Source organism: Euprymna scolopes, chromosome 2, assembly GCF_053919585.1.
Source record: "Euprymna scolopes isolate OS-2025 chromosome 2, ASM5391958v1, whole genome shotgun sequence".
Classification (NCBI taxonomy): domain Eukaryota; kingdom Metazoa; phylum Mollusca; class Cephalopoda; order Sepiida; family Sepiolidae; genus Euprymna; species Euprymna scolopes.
The window spans coordinates 194,607,241-194,632,780 of NC_136483.1; the positions used below are offsets into that span (position 1 = coordinate 194,607,241).

The following is a 25,540-nucleotide window of genomic DNA, read 5'->3' on the forward strand; positions in this document are numbered from 1 at the left end:
AGAGAGAGAGAGAGAGGGGGGGAAGAGAGAGAGAGGGGAAAGAGAGAGAGAGAGGGGGGAAAGAGAGAGAGAGAGGGGAAAGAGAGAGAGAGGGGAAAGAGAGAGAGAGGGGAAAGAGAGAGAGAGAGAGGGGAAAGAGAGAGAGAGAGGGGGGAAAGAGAGAGAGAGGGGAAAGAGAGAGAGAGAGAGGGGAAAGAGAGAGAGAGGGGAAAGAGAGAGAGAGGGGAAAGAGAGAGAGAGGGGAAAGAGAGAGAGAGGGGAAAGAGAGAGAGAGAGAGAGAAGGGAAAGAGAGAGAGAGAGGAAAGAGAGAGAGAGGAAAGAGAGAGAGAAGAAAGAGAGAGGGGAAAGAGAGAGAGAGAGAGAGAGAGGAGGGAAAGAGAGAGAGAGGGAAAGAGAGGGGAAAGAGAGAGAGAGGGAAAGAGAGGGGAAAGAGAGAGAGGGGGAAAGAAGAGAGAGAAAGAGAGAGAGGGGAGAGAGAGAGAGGAGAGAGAGAGAGAGAGAGAGAGAGCGAGAAAAAGAAAAGAGAAAAAAGTAAAATTAATCAGTTAATATAGGGATGGACGCAGAGCTGACAAAACGTGGAAGAACTTTACAATGGAATCGCGGCAAGCAAAGAATTGGAAGCACATTTGAAGGAATTGGAACAAGATGAGTGGACAAGATACGTGCACATCGAATGAACAACAGAAGGAAACACAAGAGAATATGAAAGATAAACCACTCAAAGATTTTCATATTTTAATATGGAATCAGTTTTTATTGTTTTTTTGACATTGCTACTTTATACTGATCACGTTGTCGTGTAAGTAAGGCTGCTCTGCACAATGTATTTTTCTGACGCAAAAGACACTCTTGAGTGCAAGAATGACATGTTGCCATAGAGACAAAAGAATGGGGTAGGAAGGAGGGGATGGGTGGTTACTTTATGAATGAAGGGATAAAAAATTGAAAAGAATCCTTTCTTATGTCTTAGTGAACCGAATTTTCGCTGAAAGAATTAAGGATTCAAAAATATAAAATTTTCTTTTGAATGTCAAAAACAAAAAAAAATTCATTGTAATACATGTAAATAAATGGCCTCAATAATCTTTTTTTAATTGAAATATTTTCAAAGTGGAAAAAAGGTTTTAGGCTTCTAATTTTTTTAGATTCGGATTCATACATATTCGCAACACCATTCTTACGTATAATTTGAACTGTTTAAACTGCTTTTCTTGTCTTGATTGTTATTCTCATAATGTTTTGGTCAATGTAACCTATAGCCTTCTCCAGGTACAGCTTTTTGGCGAATGAAGGAAATTTCTTTTTGCCAACGAACCATATGTTAGAATTCAAAATGCGTGAGGTGTTTATGAAATGGAAAGAGCATAAAGTAATTTCCATTTTGTAATAATTTGAATCTGTATCAAATTTTGACAAAATGTTTGTGAATTTTTGAGATGAGGATTAATAATATTGATCGTTTGAATTACTGTTCTAATCTTGTATGTTATTCAACGCTCTTTTCATTTCATAAACGCATTATGTATTTTGAATCCTAAAGACTATAGTTGTTGGGATGAAGAACAAAAACATCTTTTCCAGCATTCACAAAAAAGTCATTGCAAAGAAACACCTCAACAAAGTCAGTGGTCACATTAGCAAAAATGTTGTGAGAATAAAAACCAAGATGAGAAAAGCAATCCGAACGAACGATGGATCATCAATCCTCATCTCAAAAATTCAAAAACATACTATTCTCATCATAGTCATTTTCACAAAATTTCAACCGATGTAAACGTTCCTACATTTGAAAAGATGAACATTGAACGTTATATTGATGGAAATGATGTGAATATAACAATAAAGATATAAGAGTCGAATAATCCAAATGCAACACGTTTTTATTATGAAATATTTTTTATTTGTATTTACTCAAAAAACAACAGTGGCAGTAGTAGTAGTAGTAGTAAGAGGAGGCATTTCGTTTCTTAATAAAACTTTGTAAAAATTATTCTAACCTCAAAGTAGAATAGGACAACTAAAAACTGGCATCATTAAAGTCGCAAAAAATCAACAAGCCAAATATTTAAGTCGATTTAAAATGACAAAAATAAACATTTCAATTTTGTTTGTGCGAATAAAATACCACATTTCGTAAACAAAGATTCCGATTAAAACAAACTCAATCTGTTCAATTGAACAATTAATTCTTCACAAATTTATTTCAAGACCCAGGACGAACATCCCCAACCCGATCCCAAAGAAAAAAAACCTGCCACCCATGAAAATGTTAATAAAGCTCAATCTTTTCTGTCATTTTGATGTGATGGTACTCTTCAATTCAGGAAGAGATTAAGAATTGTTTTTATGGATATTACCTTTGAGATAAACTGGCCGTTAAAAATCTTAGGATCCAATGAATATAAAACTCATTTAAAATGACATCTACTAATGAGACGATTACCAAAGTGTCCTAGAATCAATCTGACCTTTGATGTCAGTTGAAGTGTTGGGAACTGAAATCAAAACCACCGTTCATCCCTCACCATAATTCTTAACGATCTTTAGCTTTCAGAATTGATCATGACTGACATTGAACAGCAATAAAACAAAAACTGTCAGACTTTTGTGACTAAAACTTGGTGGACAAGTCAATCATAAATTGAATTTTACTTGTACCAAATATAGTTGGATTAAAAAAAAGGGGGGGGGGGAGTTGTAAATTTTATTAGCTATTCCATAGGTAACATTTGGAGGAAGAGTAGATCATCCTTCATCATACTTTATCACCTTTGGGCAACATGAGAAAATAAAACATGAGATCCAATGAGTGTGAAACCCATTCAGGATCAAACCTCATACTGATGAGGCAATCACCAAAATGTCCCCTCACATATCATTGAATGGCGATAAAACAGACTGTTGGATATTCATGGCTGAAACTGGGACAAGTCAGGCATAGACTGAAATTTATTTTTGCCAAAATATGTTTGGATTGCAAAACAGATTGTGAATTTTATTAACGATTTCACAAGTGGCTTTTTTTTTGCTTTTTTTTTTTTTTTTGCAAAAGGAGGGCGAGATCATTTCATGCGTATTCATTTTAGATTGATGTGATAGAGACATATATATATATAGACATCTATTTTAGATTGATGTTATAAAGACATATACCCAGTGAGCCAAAGTGTTTTCATTTCATTCAAGCATTTATTGAATGAAGAAACAAGGATTAATAGAATGCTTCAACAATTAATAATTGTCATTTATTAACACTAAGGCATCCAACTGTTAAGATTTAATCAATTCATAATAAAAGTGCTCAACAGCTGACAAATTTGGATTAAAGAAAATAGCGATTAAAAAAGGGGGACGATTTCGTTTAGGCAAGAAACAGTTTTTCACATGAAAAAAGCAAGAAAATCAACAATTTAAACAGGGGGGGGGAAGAAAAGGGTGTTAAGAAATGGGGAAAAGAACGAGCAAATAAGGGGAGGAAATAAGAGGTCATACATAATACACCAAAACAAAACATTGAAGAGCACAAAATACATAAAATGTTAAAGAAAAACATTTGTTGGTAAAAGGGAGAGGAAGAGGAGGAGGAGGGGGTGGACAGTTGAGCAAATAAATAAGAAAATGGCCAAGAAATTTCAATGCAGACAAATCCAATGTAGACAAATGCATTAAATAGAAAACATTTCCAAATCAAAGCAAAAAAAAAAAAATATGGGAGGGGGGAAAGGATGAAATTTTCATGGCAAAAGGAATTCATATTAAAACAATAAAATCTTATATCAATGATTTTCTATGTGACTTATTTATTTACAAAAAATTAAATCTTTTATTAGAGATTAAGATTTTTCTCATTTAAATAAGAAATAAGAATAATAAGAAAAAGAATAATAAGAAATAAGCAATTTTTTAATTCAGCTTATGTGTTATGGTATCATCCCCATTTAGAGAAACAATGGACTCTTCCGACGAGTACATGATACTTCATTTTTACTGCAATTCACTCAGGAAGTCAAATACGAGAAGTTACACTAGCGACATTGTATTACTTTCATATAAGTTTATTATTCTTTTCCACATATGCACACGTTTCACTTGTATGTCTTGAATTACATAACATTTAGTAGGAAAGCCTTTTTTTACTTTAACAATGATTTTGCAATTTTTAATTTTTTTTTATTAAATTGTAGTAGATATGGTATATTGGTTTTACAGCACAAAAACAAATTCTGAGTTGTTAAATATAGAATTGTTTTATATATGTCAAAATGACTTAAATATAAAAAATGCTTGTTGTAAAAATCATGGATATTATTGTATAATTATTCCACCATCAAAGTAACCCTTTAACATAATATTAAATCCAAATGAAATATTGTAAAGTTAGTTTTTGTTGTTGCAAGATTTTAGTAACTTGTCTTTAACCAAGACATGTATTTTGTTGTTTAGAGTTTAAATATTAATGGATTATAGAATTAAAGAAATGTCGCTTCTTGCATTTGATTGACTAAATACGTTTCACCTTATACTTGAAAAGCAATTGGTAAAGTTTCAATGATTATACAATACTGTTTTCTACCAAAAAACACCCAACAACGAAGCACAACATCTCTTGTAAACAATTCATTGTATACTAGCATGACCTGTGTAAATTTCACAGTGGCATTTTTCATATGTAATATATTGTTGCTGGGCATTTTGTGGACATTCAGCATGAAAATACCCTGTGATATTATTGTAGCCCTTTCATTAAAACTGTAAATATATTTACCTAAGTAATCTGGTTAATGTAGTGTTAGAATATATTTGGTTATTACGGTTTATCTCCAATATCCTTATAGGAGTCTGTGACATATTTCCATTGTATAGACACCCAGTGTGAATGGAAACCCCACAATATCATTATACCATCTTTAGACAGAACAGATACTACCCTTGGATCCTACCAAGAAGGTATATTTTGGTTGGCCTAAAAAGTGACAACATTTTAAAATTTTTTCATTTTATTTTTTTTACATTGAGTCTTTGGTGATCAGGAGATCCTATTTATTAAAAAGGAGGATAGAAGGTGATAACATACTACGAACATTAAATTAATATATCTATGTGTATGTTATAATTTTCTGTCCTTTTTAATAAATCAGATTTTCCGATCAAATAATTTATAATCTGGAAACTGTGACACGCATAATACGTACATATGTTAAAGGTACTGCACTATTAATATATAAATTAATAATTGAATACAAAATGTTATTTTTGCCCATAGCTCAAACGTGCAGTTATGGGTTTATACCTTTTCCAATAGCATTAAGTATATGGAATCATAGATTAAAACAAAGCTTGAAGGGATATGATATTTAACTGCAGCAGTCAACTGTTAATCAATTTAATCTGTAGTTGATTACCAGTTTGTTTGGTTTTGTTAAAGTTTTGATCTTAATTTTATAAAGATACTAACAAAGCCCTGATCTTAACATTTGACCTTGACCTTGAAAAATAGTGTACACCCTCCTTAGATCAGAGACCATCATCATGGCAGGTTTGGTCATGATCAGTTCAATGGTTTGGGCTGTAGTAAAGTATATATACATAGGCTATAACCTTGACCTTTGACCTTAACCTTGAAAAATGGTATGCACCATCTCTAGGTGGGGGACCATCATCATGTCAGGTTTAGTCATGCTTGGTCCAGTGGCTTGAGCTGAAGAAGAGTTATACACACAGACACGAATGCTACAACAATTGTTATATATATATATATATATATATATATATATATTTAACAATTGTTTACAGTAAACATCTGGAACTGACTCTTCTCATGTAGTAAAGATTTTGCTTTTTATATTCTTCATCCGCAGCAGAGAAAGAATATGCATAATTTTCAAATTAATTTAACAATCATTGCAATAGAACACAAGTTTTTTTTTTTTGTTTCTTTATGAGGGTCATTTTATTCTATTTCTTTAAATGAATCAACATTGCCTGTAATTGGGATATTGTGGCTGTAATGGACCAAAGTTGAGAACCAAAGAAAATTTAGTAGAAGCTGTCAAATAGTGCAATATATTTTTGTTTTTTGTTTATTTTGAAAGTATGAAGAAAAGTTGGTTTTCAAATGCTGAGCATTATAGAATGAAGATAAAAAGAAATAGTGTCAAAAAGTTTATAATATCAGATACGGAACACATATGCATGTGAAAGAGAAAGAGATTGATTTAAAAGATATACTAAAAGTTGGTTTGTTAAAGTTTATGAGATCGAAGAGAAGAAAAAAAGATGGAGTCTGTTTCACGTTAATTGTGCAGAGTGAACGGGTGCAACATTGCATAAAAGCTTGAAAATAAAAGATGCAGCCTAGAATTCAGGAAACAATGGAATCTTTTAAAGCCACCCCCCTCCATCACCAAGGCATGACGTGAAGCGTGGTATGCAAAAATCCCACCATTTTGTGCGGGTGTATTGCAGAGATGCAGGATGATATAGAGAGCAGCGATGGCGGCGGCTTGGCGGGCAGGGCGTCCTAGAAAGCATCCCCCATACAACATCAGAGTGAGGTTATGACACCCTACCTTCAAGTAGCCCTGGGAGTCAATGAGTAAATTCTCGGGTTTTAAATCTCGGTACATAATATCCAAATGATGTAAGTATTCCAAGACCAATACAATTTGTGCTGCGTAAAATCTGGAATGCGGCTCACTGAAGAAAAGAAGGGCAAACAAAGCAGGGTTACATTTGGGGGTCGAACATCAAGAAAACACACCAGGTCAACAAGTGGAAAATGATATCACACGACAGCTTTTTATCTCTCTTATAATTATGCAACTGGTCCCCAAAACCTTTTTTTATGGCCAATGCCGAATGAAAATGGCTCAAGTTAAAAAAGAGATCATGATGAGGAAAGAATTTAACAACATTCAACTTGTTAATTGAAGGGAGTGAGGGTGTCATCAAGGTCAAGTGGAAAGATGTGCACAATTCAAGAGAAATAAAACCTCAATATCATTTTGTCCGAGCCTTGGTTTGCAATCTGTTGTCCTAGGTTTGGCTTTCTCTAGCAGTATTATCTACTTACTTTCAGATAACCCGACGAGTCAATAAGCAAATTCTCAGGCTTTAGATCTCTGTAAATTATATCCAAGTAATGAAGGTACTCAAATGCCAAAACGATTTGAGCAGCATAAAATCTGGAGTGTGGCTCACTGAAGCAGAAGAAATAAGACAGTTGTTATATAAAAAGCAGGATGACAGCCCGGATGATGAACGGATCAAAATGCATCGCAATTGAATCATGTTAAACACTGATGAGATCCAATGCACATGGTATGAAAAACAAACAAAAAGAAAATGATGATTATGTAAAAATGTTACGTAAACAATATAAAGAATCACACGAGTGAAATTAACGTCGCTTTTGGAGGCAGTTTGGTTTTGTTTAATGTTACAAAATAGTTTTGCTCAAAGTTTTGAAACGAGGATTGATAATTTGGTTTATTACGACTTCTATTCTCAATTTAGTTGTTGCATTTATGCTGTTGATTCGGTCGATGTAACTTTTGCCTTTAAAATCTTTTTGAATATTGAAACCTGGACGGAAGTTTGTACTCGACCTTTTACTGTCAATTAGGAATAATCCAAAAAATACAAATCATCAATCCTTCAAGTCTAATGAGAATGTTTCCGATTTTGAAAAGATGCAACTGGAAAAAACTAAAGTTTATGTGAATATAACAATCAAAACATGAACAGTAGACTGAATACAAATAAAGTTTTCAATCAGTTCATGTTGTTCTAACAATTCTTCATTATTATTAGATTCTCAACTGGCCACATCTTGCTATTTATTGATTCACACATGTTCATCGCACCGTGACAGAGGTTGAACATGTGTAGATTCATATTTTACAGCAATTTATTCTGCTGAGTTCAGAAACTCCAGGCATAGATTAAAATGATCCACCTGGATTATAGAAAGGTGGGGTGTGGACAGAAAGCTCAGTTTTTACATGTTTAGCTGGTTAAGGATGTCTTCTCTAATTTTTTAATGATCTGATGGTCATACAATTTCTGGTAACTTTTACACAATATTTTACTTCTTTAGGTTTGAGGTTTTCCTTAAATAGAATTCATTTCTTTTCCAATTAAAATGTTTGAAACATCAACATTTTGCTTCCACACAAATATTTCCTTATTTGGAAGTTCTACTCTAACAAATTAGAAATAAAATCTCATTCCAAGGAAACAACACATCCAGCAGGCGAATCAAAGAAACTGACAAGTTTATTTTCTTTTTTCTCAGTTTTCATTTTGTTTATTCAATGTTAGAAATAAATCTTTGTATTTTAACTTATTGACAGTCATTCTCATCTGGGCAGTTGAAGAAAAAATTGAAGGAAATAAAAATTGCCTTAATTTTTTTTTTAAACGTTTACAAAAAAAAAAAAAAAAAAAAAAAAAATGAACATTTATAGAATGAATACATTTTAATTTCTTACCTTTTTTGCTGGCGATTAAAAAATTAAAAAAAAAAAAAAATTATTCAACAAAGCATATAACCACTGCAAGGCAAAGAGCTACTGTGAATAGGGGTCAAATTTATAGGGACATCCTAAGTGAAGAGTTGTACAGCAAGATATTCGTTCACTTTACATTTATATGACTGCATGTTGGTGCAGTCAGGGAAACAAGAATAAAGGAGTGAATTCCAAAGATAAGCAGTCTGACGAAAGCTAATTGAAATTTAAAGTTGAGTCAGCAAATTTTTTGCAGGAGTTGTAATTTTTTTTTTTAGGCCTGAAATTGAAGATAATCGCATTATATATATATATATATATATATATATATATATATACATACATTTCAATTCAAACAAAATGCTCCGTTCTTAATAATGGGCACACATTTATCGCAATGTGAACCCCTTCGTGATACATTTGAAAATCATACACACACACATACGCACACACCACACTAGTTGATTGCATCCCAATGACTAAGGCAAAGAATTAGTCCACAATCAATATTTATTTTGGCAAAATGCCTATCATTTTTTCTTTACCACCTTATGCACGTTTCGCAACCCATAATGAAAACTATCTTTGGTTTATTTGGCTGCTCTTCAGAAACGAACAAATACAAAAAAAGAAAAGATTATTCCAATAAAAGATAAAAAGATAGATTATTAAAATGGGAAGAATGTCAAGTCAAAAACATGAAAAACTCAATTGAAAGATGACAATTAGAGCCCCTCTCCTATTGGAAAATTTACAAGCCGTCATTTATATATATATATATATATATATATTAGTGTGTATTAAGGCAATATTCTGGCATTTGAAGTAAACATTAGAATTCCTTTGCTTATATCTTTTGGATTTTCCTAATAATCATTTAAGTTTCCAAATCAAAAAAATTATTAAATGTTTTATATTTGCTGAAAGGAAATTCCTAAGACATATTGGAACTTGGTAAACAAAGATGATGCTCCAAAATAATTTAGGGGAGAGTTTAAAAACAAACCTAGCTGCATAACTTTTCATCACATGCCTGAAGCTGATGCAACTGCTTTGAAACATTAACATAGAAATATTCTAAAAAAGGAGAAATTGATGAGCCGACAAAGCAATTGTGATCAGAACTTATCGTACAAATCAGAGACAAATTAGTGGAAAATTCTCTTAAACTGTATTTAACCAACAACTACATTTTCCAACTTTCAATAAAACTTGAAGACAAATTTCTTTTGTCCAAAGATTACATATTGCTTCCATCATTTTTTAAAAAAAGTATTAAAGTTTACAAACGAAATACATATTATCAGCTGATAAAACATACAATTTATTTTTTTAATTTTCTGCTGCCAACACATCAGCCATGTCTATATTTCTCATGAATAAAAAAATGTGCCAAATTTAAAACATTGCATATTTTTTAATGGTATACAGGATAACTAAACTAAACGCATACCAGATAATAAATTTCTTTTGGCCTCAAAATCTGAACTGGATAGTATCAAATTTTTTTTTTCTTTTTCTTTTCTCATATTTACCAGAACTCTTTATCAGAACAACTTATTTATTTAGAAAAAAAAAATACACAGAACAGAAGCAAACATTATATATATAAGAAATAAATAATGATAAAAAATAAAATTCATCATAAAAGCAAATAAAAAAACAAAATGAAATAGATAAAAAATATATGAATGAAATAAAGAATAAAACATAATAAAAATGAAATAAAATTAGAATATTAAATTTAAAAAACGAAAATAAAACAATATTAAATGTTGATAAAAATAAAATACAAATAAAACACCTCAGATTAATTCAATTTTGTTCACAACTCAAAATCATAAAAGTTACAATCTAAAAAGAAATGTTGATTTTGTTTTCCTGGCATCATAAAAATTTGCTCTACTTCATCCACAGCCAGCTTTCCATTTGCCAATATGCTGTTTAATACACGGTTATTACTATATTTTGACATTAAACACGGAATTCCAAACAAAAAATCTTCAGCTTATATAACGAGCAGATAAAATACATAATATTTTATAAAATGAAATGCCATGGAGACAGGATATGAAAAAAAGACAAGAAAAAAATTAAACACAGAAATAAATAAAAAATGAGAGCTTTACCGGTTTCATTCAGTTCAACAAAGAATTTTCTGAAAATGTTCATTAGCCTGAATAAGATCAGTAAAGCTGTCATTTAAAACATTACATATTAATCATATGTGTTTTTAAGAGTAAGCTTTGAAAATTTAACCTCAGTATATAAAAATATGAGGTGTATTAATAGGACAATCGTTGTCAATCTTTCAGAAGATGACAGTTTCACTTACAGACATAAAATCTATTTTATAATAAGATTATATCTGTTATAAAATGTCATAATAAACTATGTAGGGATTGCTGTTATTAGTATGAAGATGATCTTTCTGAATATAATCCTTTCTTGGCATGGAGAGCGAGAGAAAGATAAAGATAGAGAAACCTAAGATTAATTATAATCTAAAATGCAAAAATTGTTGCATTGTTCCATTCTTCAGTTGGTATAACAAAAATTCTGCACACTTTATATCCTTATGACTAAATTTTATGTTGATATAAAATACTTAGCATAGTCTTGGCAAAAAGAACACCCTTTTCTTCATTTGTGGCCATTTTGAACAATTTTTTCACACACACAAATAATGTACCATATAATATTTACTATTGAGGATTTTTCCTTTCTCAAAATAATTGATGAACAAAATATCTTGCACATCATAAAATAAGCCTCCTATTGTTTGCGTCTTTTCTCATTTTGGATTGCTTTCACCTGAATGCCAATTTGACTCCAGAGTGAAGTGGATTCACGTTTAACTAATATTGTTGGTTATTGTTAAAAATGCCTCTGAACTTTAAACTAATACCAAGTTAAATATCAATCATTTTAGATAATAAAATCTAAATGATATACATTGAAAGATATTCTAATTAAATAAGGACTTTTATCTTTTTTTTTTTTTTTTTTTAACAAAATAGGAGCACTTAAAGAATATTTTTTTATAATCTTCAAAAATACAGAAATTAAGGCATAATAATGTTGTAATTTCTCTATAAATTTTAAAATAAAATTAAATTTTGAGCTTCCATAGAAATTCTATGAGTCACCTTGTTTATTTTGAGGGAACAAAGGTCGGTTTCGGTTATTAAACTCACTTTTTGGGGAATAATTAAGCAATGTTTTTTTTTTTTAATTCGGCATCGTAAGACTTTACTAATTAACTTTGAAATACTTCAAGAAAACTAATATTTATTCTTCAAGGAATTTTTACAATTTATCTAACTTTCAAATTCAGTGAATTTTCGAGTTTCTGTAGCCACTGTGAAAACATATCATTACAATTTTTTTTCATGTGTAAAAATATATTTTTTCCTTTAAAAGATTGACTTTAAGCTTTAATCTTTCAAACACAATCCAAAAGTAATCAAAAACTTATAAGCCGGGTTTCATAATGATGGGCCTATCAGTTTTCACTATTAGATTGCACATACCTAATATACACTCATCCGTTAGCACTAGTTAACGGATGGCAAAGTTATTGAACATAATTTTGTTTGTAGATTCAAATTCATAGTTAATGGAGGTAAATGTTTTTCCTTTTTACATAGGCATCACCACATTATCAAGGCCAAGAGGCCACTCAAGGATAAGGGTTAAAGAGTGTACAGTAGAAATTGGACAATAGAGTAATCATTAGTAATGAAAATTTGGTAAATTTGATAACTTATATGGAACGGCTCATCAAGAACTTATTTACGTTAGACTTGAACACAACCATATTGTAGTCAGCCGGAAAGCAGGAAAACGGAAGACAATTCCACAGGCGTGCAGTTCTAAGAAAGAAGCTTTGTTCATGGAATCTACGTTTAGGTTTAGGCACAGATAAAGAGTGGGGGGAATTATTGATAGTGTTTACAGCTAGACGAGTGTTTCTTGTGAAAGTTTGGCGAGGGGGGACCATAGATTGAAGCTCAGTCGAACACTTTCCATGAAAATAACGATACATCAGAGACAAACTCGCAACATCTCTTCTGTGAGATAGAGGTTGCAAGGAGGAGAAAAGGACATCTCCTACGAGGCTACGAAGTCTATTTTGAACTTTATCAAGGCAGGACAAGTCCTTTCTAGCAGCTCCTGCCCAGATTTGGCAACAGTATTCCATCCTTGGACGTACCTGGCTCTTATATAGATAGAGAATAGCATCAGCAGTGAGATATTTACCGGATCGATAGAAAGATCCCACCATTTTTCCAGCTGCCTTGGCAACAGATTTGATGTACGTGTTCCATTTAAGATCAGGAGTAAAGGTCAAGCCCAGAAGCTTGTCAAAACTTGAGGCCTCCTGAAGACGAGAGCCATTCATTTCAATTCATGCCAGATGTGGATTAGAATGTTGATGATGTAAAGAGAGAAGCTTGGTTTTAGATGCATTAAAAGTAACCAGCCACTCCTTTCCCCATTGTACTACGTGCTCAAGATCAGAGGAAAGAGAATTGGAGAGAACTTGGTCGTTCCTAATTTATATTGAGTTGTTCTATTACTTATCTAAAACATACCAACATGTACACTGTATATCATTTAAATGAGTTGATGTATAATGCCGATGATGTCCATATTACCATACTTTACTGAGAGCTCAACAAGGCATGCATGAGGATTACTGGCAACCTGAAATTGACCAACCTGTCTTTCTATAGAATGTCCAGAATCACTACCGCAGATCTGTCGAAGCGAACACCAGTATCTTTCCGTCTGTGTTGGTAGAATTAATCAGAAACACAACAACAACAAGGCTCTTCCGGCACCAAAAGACGACCTCTCAGCAGGCTCTGAAATCTTCCGGTAAGAGTGAGTAACACTCAACTGGGCCCAAGTGAAGGTTGTCAAAACATGGAACAACCTGTACAAGTCGGGTTATGTACAGCATGTTCGGGGTTTCTGCAGCGCTGACATGCACACATTTTCACAGACTGCCCTCTAAGCTAGGCATGCTCAGTGCTCAGATGTGAACTTGACGGATGCTTCGGACACTGTGTGATGATGGATTTTGCGGTGGAGTAGAATGCTATGATACTTTAAGGAACTAAAAATGGTAAAAGTTTGTGTTACATATTTAAATTAAGAGGAAATGAGAGAATTTGGTGCATAAAATTACAAAAGATTGACCACCCCTGGACTAATTGAAAAATATAAGTATATAATCAGGTGCAATACAATTTATGATAATGTTTGGATTATATGGAACCTACACAGATTTTGCATTTTTACACTAATACAAACTAAGAAATGTATTGCAATCAAAACATTTAAATTTTGCACACAAGAACCTAAAAGATTAAATGTACTAAGTTGTGTGAGAATTTTCTTGGAATTTTATCTTGAATTTTATCGGATTATGAAAAAAAAAAAAAAAAAAAAAAAAAAAAAGAAAAAATGCAAAGCCAAAAGTTAGTCTTTAAGTTTAACTTTGGTGCTGTGAAACTTACCTAAATCTGCCTATGCGTCTAAGATGAGAGAACATCTCACCTCCTGTGACAAACTCTAGAACCATGTAAAGATTCGAATTATCCTGGAAAGAACAAAAAACGTTCAAGAATCAATGTTTGAAAAATACAATGAAAGATTTTTATTTAGAGTTTTAAAAAGTAAACTTGTAGTGGAAAAAGAGGGTAATCCATTAAAAAAAAAAATCATTTGTTATTCTAATTAAATACATTTTGAAAATTTTTAATAAATCAGTTGCTAAATGAGGAACATTCTTTATAATGTACCTATTTACTTGCCTCTGAATGAGGGTATAGTAAAATACAAAGTCGATTTTTAATGTGGGGACAATCCAGCTCCCAAAAAGTGGCACTCTGGATAGGAACAAAAATAAAAATTGCCTCAGTCATGAAGGATTTCTCCTCCACTGATCAAAAACAGAAAAGGCACAGTGTAGCATCAGAACGGATACTACATTGTCATCTTGGCCCTAAGGACAATGTAGTCAAATTGAATCTTACATGAAAACCCGATTATTAACACAACACAAATATAGTGTAACTAGATCTCCCGACCTGGTGTTGCCCGGTAGTGTATTTACTTGCAATTTGTTTTCCTCTTTTCTTAATTATAATTTTTTGTTTCCAAAAAACAATATTTTTTTAGTTTTAATCCTCAAAATTAACTATATGGACGAATACAGAGTTACATATTAAATCTAATTGCATTTTATTCTTAACATGCTGCAATGATTGACAAGAAAAATTAACGACCAGAATTAAATGAACAGTTTTTATAAGCGGAAAACTATCAATAACAAAGAAATGAAACTAGATGAAATGTATTAGATGTAATTAAAAACAAGAATATTTTGTAATAAATTATTGTGATGTATTGTTTAACTTAAGCCATTCAATATTTTGAATGACTATGGTATGCTGAACCAATATCAGGTACAACAGAGTCACTGACTAATGTTCACCATGTTTAATAACAAAGGATAAAATGTTTTGTTGATTTTTTTTTTAATGATTCAGACATTTTCATTTTGTCTTGGTGTGGTATTCACCCAGCTTGAAATGTCTTTCTCCTTTGCCTGCATCATGTATCTGATCATAATAGTCCACACATGGCAGTCCTGTGCAAACTAAGATGGTAAGTCAATCTCTATTCTATCAACAAAGACCAACAATTTGCACAGGTCTTGCAGTTTTTTAGTTCAACATGTTTGCAGCAATTTGTGAAACCAAGAGGAGAATTCTTCTAATCAATTTTCCTGCTTTATGACGAGCTGCACAAATGATGCCGCTGCCACAGCACAGAGAAGAGTTATTGTAGATTCAGTTGTCAACGCAGGCAAGTTACAGACATGAAATCCATACAATAGGAGTGTAAAATGCTATAGAGAGAGCCGTTGTCAAATCCTTCAGTTTTTGCTGGTTGGCAGCCCTCATAGGCTAGGTTGCATAGCCATAGAGGATAATCCATCCCAGGTAGATATGATCTTTAGCAGCAACAAGATTTCTGTCCCACAGGCATCAGTGCAGATTAGATTTTGCCTAAGTCAGTCAATAAAGACATGTACAAGTTTTAACTATGCATTAAAAAGTCATTTAAAGTGTTACTTATCTTTAATTTAAAGAACCATATCATGAACATTAGATGTTAAAAAAAAAAAAAATTTAATACATTATTTGGATTCTTCCGACTACTGCTCTCATCTTGAGCATTATTTTCACGTTCTGGTTGATGTAACTTCTGACTCATGTGTATCTGTCGAACTTGTGAATTTGCATGGAATTTCAAACGGAACCATTTATTTAATCCATGGCGGTAGCAAGCTCTTGCCGAACATACATGAAAAACACTTGTTTAGCTGAAAACACTATCAATTTCCCCCAATCTTTATTTGTGCCTAAACCAAAACATAGATTCTATGAACAAAGCTTCTTTCTTAGAACTGCACACCTGTGGAAATCTCTTCCGTTTACCTGCTTTCATGCTGACTACAATATGGCAGCCTTCAAGTCCAATGTAAACAAGTTCTTGATGAGCCATTCCCCTTAAGTAATCCTATTTATCAAATTTACACTTCTAATATTATCCTTTTGACTACTGTACACTCTTTTAACCTTATCCTCGATTGGCCTATGGGCCTTGATAAGTGGTGATTCCTTTGTAAAAAAAAAAAAAGGCTAATAGTAATAGTTCCAGTAATTCGCAATTGTATTTTGAGTGTCACCTGCACTGAGGATTGAACCTTCAATCTCCTCCAGCAAAGTGTCACTTACAACTGAATTTACCAAGTACTTTATCCACTACGCCATGGGTCTTTGCTTTAATAAATTTTACATTGAAAATTTACATTGTGAAAATAACACTGAAGATGAGAACTGTAGTTCAAAGAATCCAAATATGAATAATCAATCCTCATCTCAAAACTTCAGAAACAATTTTTTTTTTTTTAAAAGACTTTGAAAGGGTTAATGAGCTTAACAACAAAGTCTGTTATTGGGATCCATTTTTATGACAGTAAAAGAAATTCAGACAAAGCACAGAGAGACATATGAAACCAATAAAAAAAAAACAACAATAAAAAACAAAAAAAAAACAATATAGTGATAAGGGTGGGGAAATGGTGGTCGGCAGGTTCCATTTCCTGGCTGTTGCATCATCAATTGGACATTCAGTGAGAACACCATTCATTTCTGTTTTTCAAAAGAGGTCATCACTCTCTCTTTACTTACTGTGATGATATAAAGAGACCCTGTGTGTCGTAGTCGTCAGGTCTGACTTTCAAGGACATGTAGGATGTCATCAGCCACCAGTGTCTCTAATCGGATCAGCAAGAAGATCCAATTAATCGGTTCAAATAACAAACAGAAAACATTTGCACACTCAAGTCGAATTTCAATGGTGATATCCCAGCAGCAAGTCGAATTATGCAAGTGATAAGTCTATGATATGTTAAACTTCGTATCCCTGAAAATTTAAACTGCATTTTTAATTTATTATTATTTATTTTATTTAAAAGTAAATGGATAAATTTTTGTTTCAGCCAAAGTTTTGTCAATGAAAATATGTCAGTGCTGAACCAATCTTCAGTAAAAAAATAAATAAATAAAAAATAAACGATTTATACAAGAAGAGAAACCAATTTTTACCTTGTAATGATATTCTAGGCTCACAAGAAATGGAAAAGAAACTGCTTGTAAAATTCTTTTTTCATTTAATGTATGTTCCACTTGTTTTAGTTTGACCACCTGGAAAATTGTAAAAAGAAAAACCAGTTTTAATAAAAAGTAAAGAAACATGGGATTTAGATTGAGGGAGATATTCCGTAGAGAAAATTATTTTGAAGTAAGAAAATTCTTAAAAGATAATATTGATATCTCCTTTTCTTAATGCATGAGGTCCAGATCACATGACTATCAGCTGATGAACAATTAGTCGATTAAGCCATGTCAATATCATTGATATAAATAATACCACTCATAAACCCACTTTGTCTTATCTACCTTTCAGGGCTGACTATTGAAAAGGCAACATGTTTACCAACATTTTCCCTTCTCCCTCCTTTCGAGTTCAGTCATCAACCTAATAGGCCCTGCACTATCAATCAAACTCCAACCTTTGTCTTATTGCTGAAATGTTGCATCCCTGGGACTATTTTACAAATACTTTAATGGAAAGTGTTCCAACGAACTCCAAGCACTTGTACCCCTAAATGTAAATACCCTCCTCCTCCCCGCCAGACTAACCTGACAAGCAATAAAATCTCACTCTTACAAGGTTGAGATCCCTAGATGCCAAAAAGCATTTTATAATAGTTTCTTCTCTCAAACTTTGTGATTCCCTTAAATCCCTACTTCCCTGATTGTACTGACATGCAGAAATTCAAGTGTAAGATTAACAGACATCTTGCTGCTCAACTCCCTACATAGCATCACTGTCTAATTAGTCCCAAATAGTAGCCTCTTATATCAAAGTGGCACAGTAACTTTGTTTGGGATGGAAAAAAAAAAGGGTGGGTGGGGGGAAACATTGGTTTGTCTGCTCTTCCTGTTCTTGTCTAGAATAATTCTTGGACATGCAATCGTGTCTTCGCCACCAGACGACATCTGTTGCGATGCTTTTCAGCTATTCACACAAGCAGTTGTTACCACAGTCAAACCAATTTTGTTTCTATGTTGCCCCTGCACAAGTACACCATTTCAACGCATTAAGAATTTGACATTTGTTTATATATTATTTATGATCGTAAATAAATCCACATTTTTATATACACGGGTTTAGTTTTTATTTTCTAGGTGTCGTGTAAAGCCTATTTAGAGAACAATCCATGATTTATTGTAATTTGTAGCTGATAAACAAGTTGGTTGTTGGGTTTTGCCCCAGGTCAATCGTTGTTGCGTCATTTTATGTTGAACCTGCATGTCTTTGTATATTCATTTGTTTTGAAGGCATCAATTGCGTAAGTAATGTCGTTAAACGATAGATACGGCTCTGGCACTTCAGGGCAGAATGTACCTGAGAGTAATGCTAACTAAGGATGATTCCACAATAAAAAAAAAGTTCCTAAATTAGGGCACCGTCCTTCAAATATAGTTGAAGGCCAAATACTGAACCACAGGGAAAAAGCAGATGTCACAGAAGAGTTTTTCTTTTTTTGAACTGAATGTTTTCACAATTTTTTTTTTCCACTGATCAATAAGAATTTGATCAGTCTAAATGATGCTCTTACAATTGCAGGAATGAATTATTGGACAGGTTCTACAGGTTGAGCAGAAAATAGTCACCCCCACCTCTGCCTAATTTTCAACAACAAAAAAGACAGGTTTTATATGGAAGTAGCAGCTTGTATAAACTTCTTTGCTCTATTTAAATGCCAACTGAACACATCAATCATTATCTATTTATAAAAGTGAGAATGTGTGTGTGTGTGTGTGTGTGTGTGTGTGTGTGTGTGTGTGTGAGAACACTTTTCAGCACATACTCAATGAATTTTTCATCTACAGACTTGAAATTTGGTACATAGGATATTCAGACACGTGGAAAATTTTAATTGGTTTTCATCCGGAAAAAAGAGCTGCTAAGGGGTCAAAATTGCAAAATTGGTACTTAAGGGTTGTAGAATTTTGATCTATTTGTCAACTGTTTCATGACTGCGCATGCATGAATCGTTCACATTATGTTAAGAATAAGTATGTTTGAAAACATTTTTTAAAAATCGTGTCAATGTGGCCTAATGGTTATCATATTTGATTCACTGTCTTTAGGTTTTTCTTTCGATCTCAGCTGGAGTATTTTTTTCTTACAAAAAAATGAACAGTTTAGAAAAAACATAATTGCATGCACACGTCTCAGTTTCTTTCCATTTATTTTTTTTACAGAATTTAATGTTACATTTAATACCAAGCAATGCCGAGCACATCTAGTACATCTATATAATAAAGTCAGTCAAATTCTTAAGTTGTCATTGAAAAGTTCTTTCCAACAAAATCAATATTTCATTCTGAATAGCCCGTTTTCATTGTGGATCATGCCAGCATCTTCACGACAAACTGTTATTCAATTTAATTTCTTTCAGAAAATACTTGATCCAGTTAGAAAGATTTGGAAAATGGACACATTTGTCAATAATGACTGAAATATTAGGTTGGTGCAAAAACAATATCGTTTTCGCACATGTTACTTTCATATATGATTTCTGAATTAACTCATTGATATATATACATAGCCATGTTATATATCATTTTGAAGCGTGTTTTTCACACTATTGGATCATGTTATTCGTTACCGTTCTCAATCATTCATTTTTTTTTTTCAGGTTTTTCGACAGCATGGACAAAATTCAAATCTGCAGGATTTTCTTGTTTCTGTTCAAATTGGGCCAAAAAGCTGCCGAGACAAAAGCTTGTGATACTAATGATGCATTTGGCCCAAGAACCACTAATGAACATGTGACAAAACAGCGGTAAAAGAAATTTTGTAATGGTGACGAGAGCTTCAAAAGATGAAGATGGTCACGGCCAGCCAACTGCAGTTGATAATGAACATTTGAAAGTCTTAATTGAAGTTGATCCTCACAAAACCACACGAGAAATTGCTGTTGAATTCGAGATCGACCAGTTGACAGTCGTTCGGCATTTAAAGCAAAGAGGAAAATGAAAAAAGTTGGATAAATGGGTGCCGCAAAAAAAAAAATCATCATTTTGAAGTGTCTTCTAGGCTCCTTCTGTGCAACAAAAACGACCTATTTCTCAAGCGGATTGTGACATGTGATGAGAAGTGAATCCTCTACGACAACCAGCGACAGTGGTTGGATGCTGGAGAAGCTCCACAACATTTCCCGAAACTGAAATTTCACAAAAAAAAAAAAAAAAAAAAAAAAAAGGTTATGGTGACTGTTTGGTGGTCTACGGCTGGTCTCATCCATTACAGCCTCTTGAATCCAGGCAAAACAATTATGGCGGAGACATACTGCCGACAAATTGATGAAATGCACCAGAAGCTCCTATGTGATTGATCAATATGAAGAGACCAATTCTCCTCTATAACAACACTAGCATGCATGTTGCTTAACTGACCCTGCAGAAGCTGAACGAATTGGGCTACGAGACTCTGCCCCATCCGTCATATTCACCAGACCTCTTGCCCACTGATTACCACTTTTTCAAGCATCTTGACAACTTTCTGCACAAAATGTTTCAAAAGTAGCGATGATACTGAAATCAACCTTCAATGACTTCATCGTTTCCAGAATTCTGGATTTCTATGCTAATGGGATAAATAAACTTATTTCTTGTTGTCAAAAATATGTTGATTCTAATGGTTCTTATTTCGATTAATAAAGTTTATTAGGAAAGGAGTTATGATCTTTTAAAGTTGAATGTAAAAAACAAATGAGGACATTATTTTTGCACCGACCTAATAGCAGCATTGGTTTATGACATTAATTCTACATTGCTTTATTTCAGCTTTCAAATAAACAATTACATATTTCAAATAAACAATTACATATTTCAAATAAACAATTACAAAGGTTTAAAATAAATACTAAACTTTCTTTCAATTATTTATAAGCATGAAATATTCTATAATCTTTCAAAACATGAACAGGATTTGGAAGCATTTAAACTATCAAATAAAAAGTTGTTTAAACTGATTTTAAAATTCTTAGCAAATTTTTAATTAAAAGATTAAAAGTTTTCAAAACGCTACATCCAATAATTTTATAAAGATTAAAACAAAATTACAGCTTCATAAAAATTGAAATGATTTTGTAATTTCTGTTTACTAATAAAATGAATGGCAACTGCAATGGTCACCAACTGTGAACTGTGCAAAATTTTGATAGCCAACCAGACTTGTGACATCATTTTATAACCATTTCTCTTCATGGACATAGACATCCGTTTTATAGATTTCTTTATATATAAGGGAATTCCTTAATTAAAAAAGAGTTACTTCCCTTTATTTAGTACACAAAAAAAAACAAAACAAAAAAAACAAAAAAAAAACAAAAAAAAAAAACAGACCACGATCCTCAACGAAATGTGCACCAGTTTAGGATCAAAGAATGAATAATTTTTTTTAAATTTTAGATATTCTGGGCAATGTCAATCAATAATATACCAACTTTATAGGTCTTTGTTTTGTAGTTTTAGCTGGACATACATAAGTAACTTCATTACCTATTAAAGGCAACAAAGTAATGTATTTTTATTAATAAAAAGCTTTCTTCTTATTATTATTATGTAAATGTATTTAGCCTTTTTTTCTAAATTCATATTAGTGGTCCACAAAACTCAAAATTATACATTAAGTGGTCCATGACGTTCAAATGGTTGGCGACCGCTTGTTTATAGATTTTCTTTTGTTTTCTTGTGAAATTTTTTATATAAAAGCGAAAAATGTACTATTTTTTATTGTTCTCATAAAACTTGTGAATTCAGTAAAGAAGAAGAAATTTTCAAGAAATCTTTTTCACAATAAAAGTGCGTTTATGAAAAAGGCAAAATAAAAGTTTTTAAAAGTTGTGGATAAAAAAGTGACAGATTTCACATTTCTGTTGGATTAATTCTGCTTTTCTAAATAAAGTTTCCAAATGTTATTGCTTAAAAAGCAGAAGAACAAAATAAACATTTGTGAACACACATCAGAAAAAAACATTTTTGAGTTATTTAATACTGAATCAAGATTCATTGTAGAATATTCATATTTTACTAGTGGGGCCTGTAGAAATTCGACAGTGGCATCTTTAATATGTAGTATATTGCTTTAATATGTAGTATATTGCTTTAATATGTAGTATATTGCTGTTAGGCATTCTGTAGATGTTTAGTGTAAATGGAGACTTGGCAATATTATTGTAACCCTTTTGTTAGAACTAAAAGTATTTATCAAAGTAATTTTGTTAATGTAGTGTCAGAAATATATCTGGTTATTACGGTTTTTCTCCAATGTCCTTATAGGAGTCTGTGACATATTTCCATTGTATGGACGCTCTTCCCAGATGAAAACCATTTTTAAACAGAACAGATACTACCTTTGGATGGGAGAAGACCAAGAAGGTATATTTTAGTTTCATGTACGGCTCAAAAGCGACATTATCATTTATTTTTTTTTACACATTGATTCTTGGGTGATTATTTATTGGGTGGAAGGTGGTAGCAAGCTGCAAACCTTAGTGCATCTATATACTAATTTAATGTTTGTCTTCTGTCCTCCTTTTTAATAAATAGGACCTTCCGATCGAATAATTTATAATATGGAAACCATGACACACGTACATACGTTCAAGATGCTACAGTATTAATATATAACTTGTATCGGCTATCACCTTTTAAGTTGTAAGCCATTTTAGTTTTAGAAAAGAAATGTTGTTGCAAACAAAATGGCAGCATCAATCCAGAGAAGCTTTGGATTGTGTAAAAGCTTGCAGAGGAAGATGAAGAATAGCGTTTCCGGTAGGTAGCCGAAATGAAAAGTCACGCAGAGTTTGGGTTTGTTTACCCAAATTTGACTGTTTTTTTCCCCCCAACAGATGTTGGGGAGGGGGAAAACAGCTCCCAGATTGAATAGCAACTGTCTGATATACAAGATTGATCTAAGCTGATTGCTTCTGGACATTTCCCGGTGCGATTGCCGGGAACAGTGGTGCTTAGCTTTGGATTAGTTTCACTTTTTATACGAAAAAGCTGAACGAACACAAGACGGGCTGAAATAACAATAATTTTGTAAAAATCGACATAAATAAATCTAGACGCTACACGCATTCTCAAATCCTAGATATTATTATATAGGTGGTATATAAACAGTTCTAAGTATTAGTAACCCTCCCGGAGCGTGTGCGAAAGAAGCCTTTGCGAGACGTACACGAAATGGTCACACACATTTTGCCTTTTATATATATAGAAGATGGGTAGATTTTTCTCATTCCATCAGCCATGACTAGATAGAAATGTTAATTATTTTAAAAGGTTTTACTTAGTTATTACCTTCAGTACGAATTGAACCTTCAATGAAATGTAATAAGTCTTCAGACGTACCTCTCCACTGTACTGTATATCGATACTCTATGGCTGACTGGGATAGCTTCCGTACATTCATATCTGACCTACCTCTGCATTCCATGTTTAAAAAGGATGTGTCCTCTATAGTATCAGACCTGACTGAATGGTTAATTGTAGGCATAGACCGATTCATACCATCCAAAAAATTCCAACAAAAACCTAACAGCCAGCCATGGTTCTCCTCTGAATGTGCTGCTGCGATCGTGCACAGAAATCACTTTTTCCATAGCTACCAGCATAATAGATGTACTGAGACTAAAGCTGCTTTCAGGACTGCCAGCAACCACTGTAAAAGAGTAATAAAACATGCAAGAGCTATATGCTCAGTTCGTTAAATCCAAAGTAGCTGAGCAGCGGCTTGGTTCCCACCAGTTTTGGCAAATAGCAAACAGGATCTTGAACAGAAGTGTGCGTTCTCATCAATGGACCTGAGGTCATCTTGTCAGCATCAGACAAGGCCAGACTATTTGCCAAGAAATTTGCAGCTAATTCTACCCTATGCGACAATGGCCATCAACTCCCTGTATTTCCTCCTATAACAGACAATACGCTATGCAACATACAAATATCTGTGCGTGAGGTTGCCAAGCTAATCAAGAACCTTGATTCCAGTAAAGCAACTGACGGCATTCCAGTTATAGTTCTGAAAAAGCTCTAACCAGAAGTTGCCGCTATACTTACAAAACTGTTTAAGCGTTGCCTTAAGGAGAAGTGCTTTCCAACACCCTAGAAAACCTCATCAGTATGCCCTGTATTTAAGTATTCAGGTGAAAAGTCATCTCCCTCTCAGTACAGACCAATAAGTCTACTGTGTATCAGAGTAAGTTGTTGGAATCCATATTAAATAAAGAAGTAGTCAACCACCTCAACAGAAACAACCTTCTTAGTGACATGCAATATGGTTTCTGCTCTGCAAGATCTACAGCAGATGTGCTAATGGTTATATCAGATAGGATTAGTGAATCTCTTGACAAAGGTTTCCTTTCCAGGGCAATTGCTCTTGACATATCAAAGGCCTTCGATAAGGTATGGCATAAGGGCCTACTTCACAAGATTTCCAGCTATGGTATTACTGAAATGTTTTCTCAATCATTAAATCATTTCTCTCTGATAGGTTCATAAGAGTAGTGGTTGATGGGCAGAAATCAGAGGCCCACAGTATTAATGCTGGAGTCCCTCAGGGGTCAATCCTGGGCTCAACTCTCTTCCTGATCTACATCAATGATCTCCCAAAACACATACTTAAATCATTCGTTGACATTTATGCTGATGACATGACCATCTATGGCAACACATCAAAGGCCGTAAATGACAAAGTTTTCTTTAATTCTCTCTCCTCTGATCTTGAGCACGTGGTACAATGGGTGAAGAGGTGGCTGGTCATTTTTAATGCATCCAAAACCAAGCTTCTATCTTTACATCATCAACGCTCTGATCCCCATCTGGCATCAATTGAAATCGATGGCTCTCATCTTGGGGAGGCTCCATGTTCTGACAAGCTTCTGGGTTTGACCTTTACTCCCAATCTGAAATGGAACACGTACATCAAATCTGTTGCCAGGGACGCTGGGAAAATGGTGGGATCCTTCTACTGCTCCAGAAGATATCTCACTACTGATGCAATTCTCTATCTTTTTAAAGCCAAGTACGTCCAAGGATGGAGTACTGCTGCTACATCTGGACAGGAGCTGCTAAAAACAGCCTATCCTACCTTGACAGAGTACAAAATAGACTTTGTAGCTTAGTGGGGGATGCCCTTTTCTCTTCCCTGCAGCCTCTCTCCCACAGAAGAGACATTGTGAGCCTGTCTTTGTTTTATTGTTATTTCCATGGCAAGTGCTCGTCTGAGCTCCAATCTCTCATCCCCCCTTGCCAATCTTTCATGAGAAACACCCGTCTGGCTGAAACTACTGTCAACAATT

General features: G+C 33.4%; 1 protein-coding gene across 18 annotated transcripts in view; it reads right to left on the reverse strand.

Annotated features, from left to right (window-relative positions):
• The window catches only part of LOC145301055 (cAMP-dependent protein kinase catalytic subunit 1), a 486,812-nt gene that overhangs the window by 22,380 nt on the left and 438,892 nt on the right, over window positions 1-25,540 (reverse strand). For 12 of the 18 annotated variants that reach the window (XM_080144556.1, XM_080144548.1, XM_080144557.1 and 9 more), the window contains 3 exons: window positions 17,205-17,303; window positions 14,043-14,125; window positions 7,077-7,203 (listed from right to left, as the gene is read on the reverse strand). In XM_080144556.1, the coding sequence (XP_080000682.1) occupies window positions 7,077-7,203; window positions 14,043-14,125; window positions 17,205-17,303 (309 nt within the window). Of the gene's footprint in view, window positions 1-6,573; window positions 6,701-7,076; window positions 7,204-14,042; window positions 14,126-17,204; window positions 17,304-25,540 lie in introns of all 18 variants that reach the window. The other 6 variants (XM_080144558.1, XM_080144543.1, XM_080144541.1 and 3 more) reach the window with 1 other exon arrangement.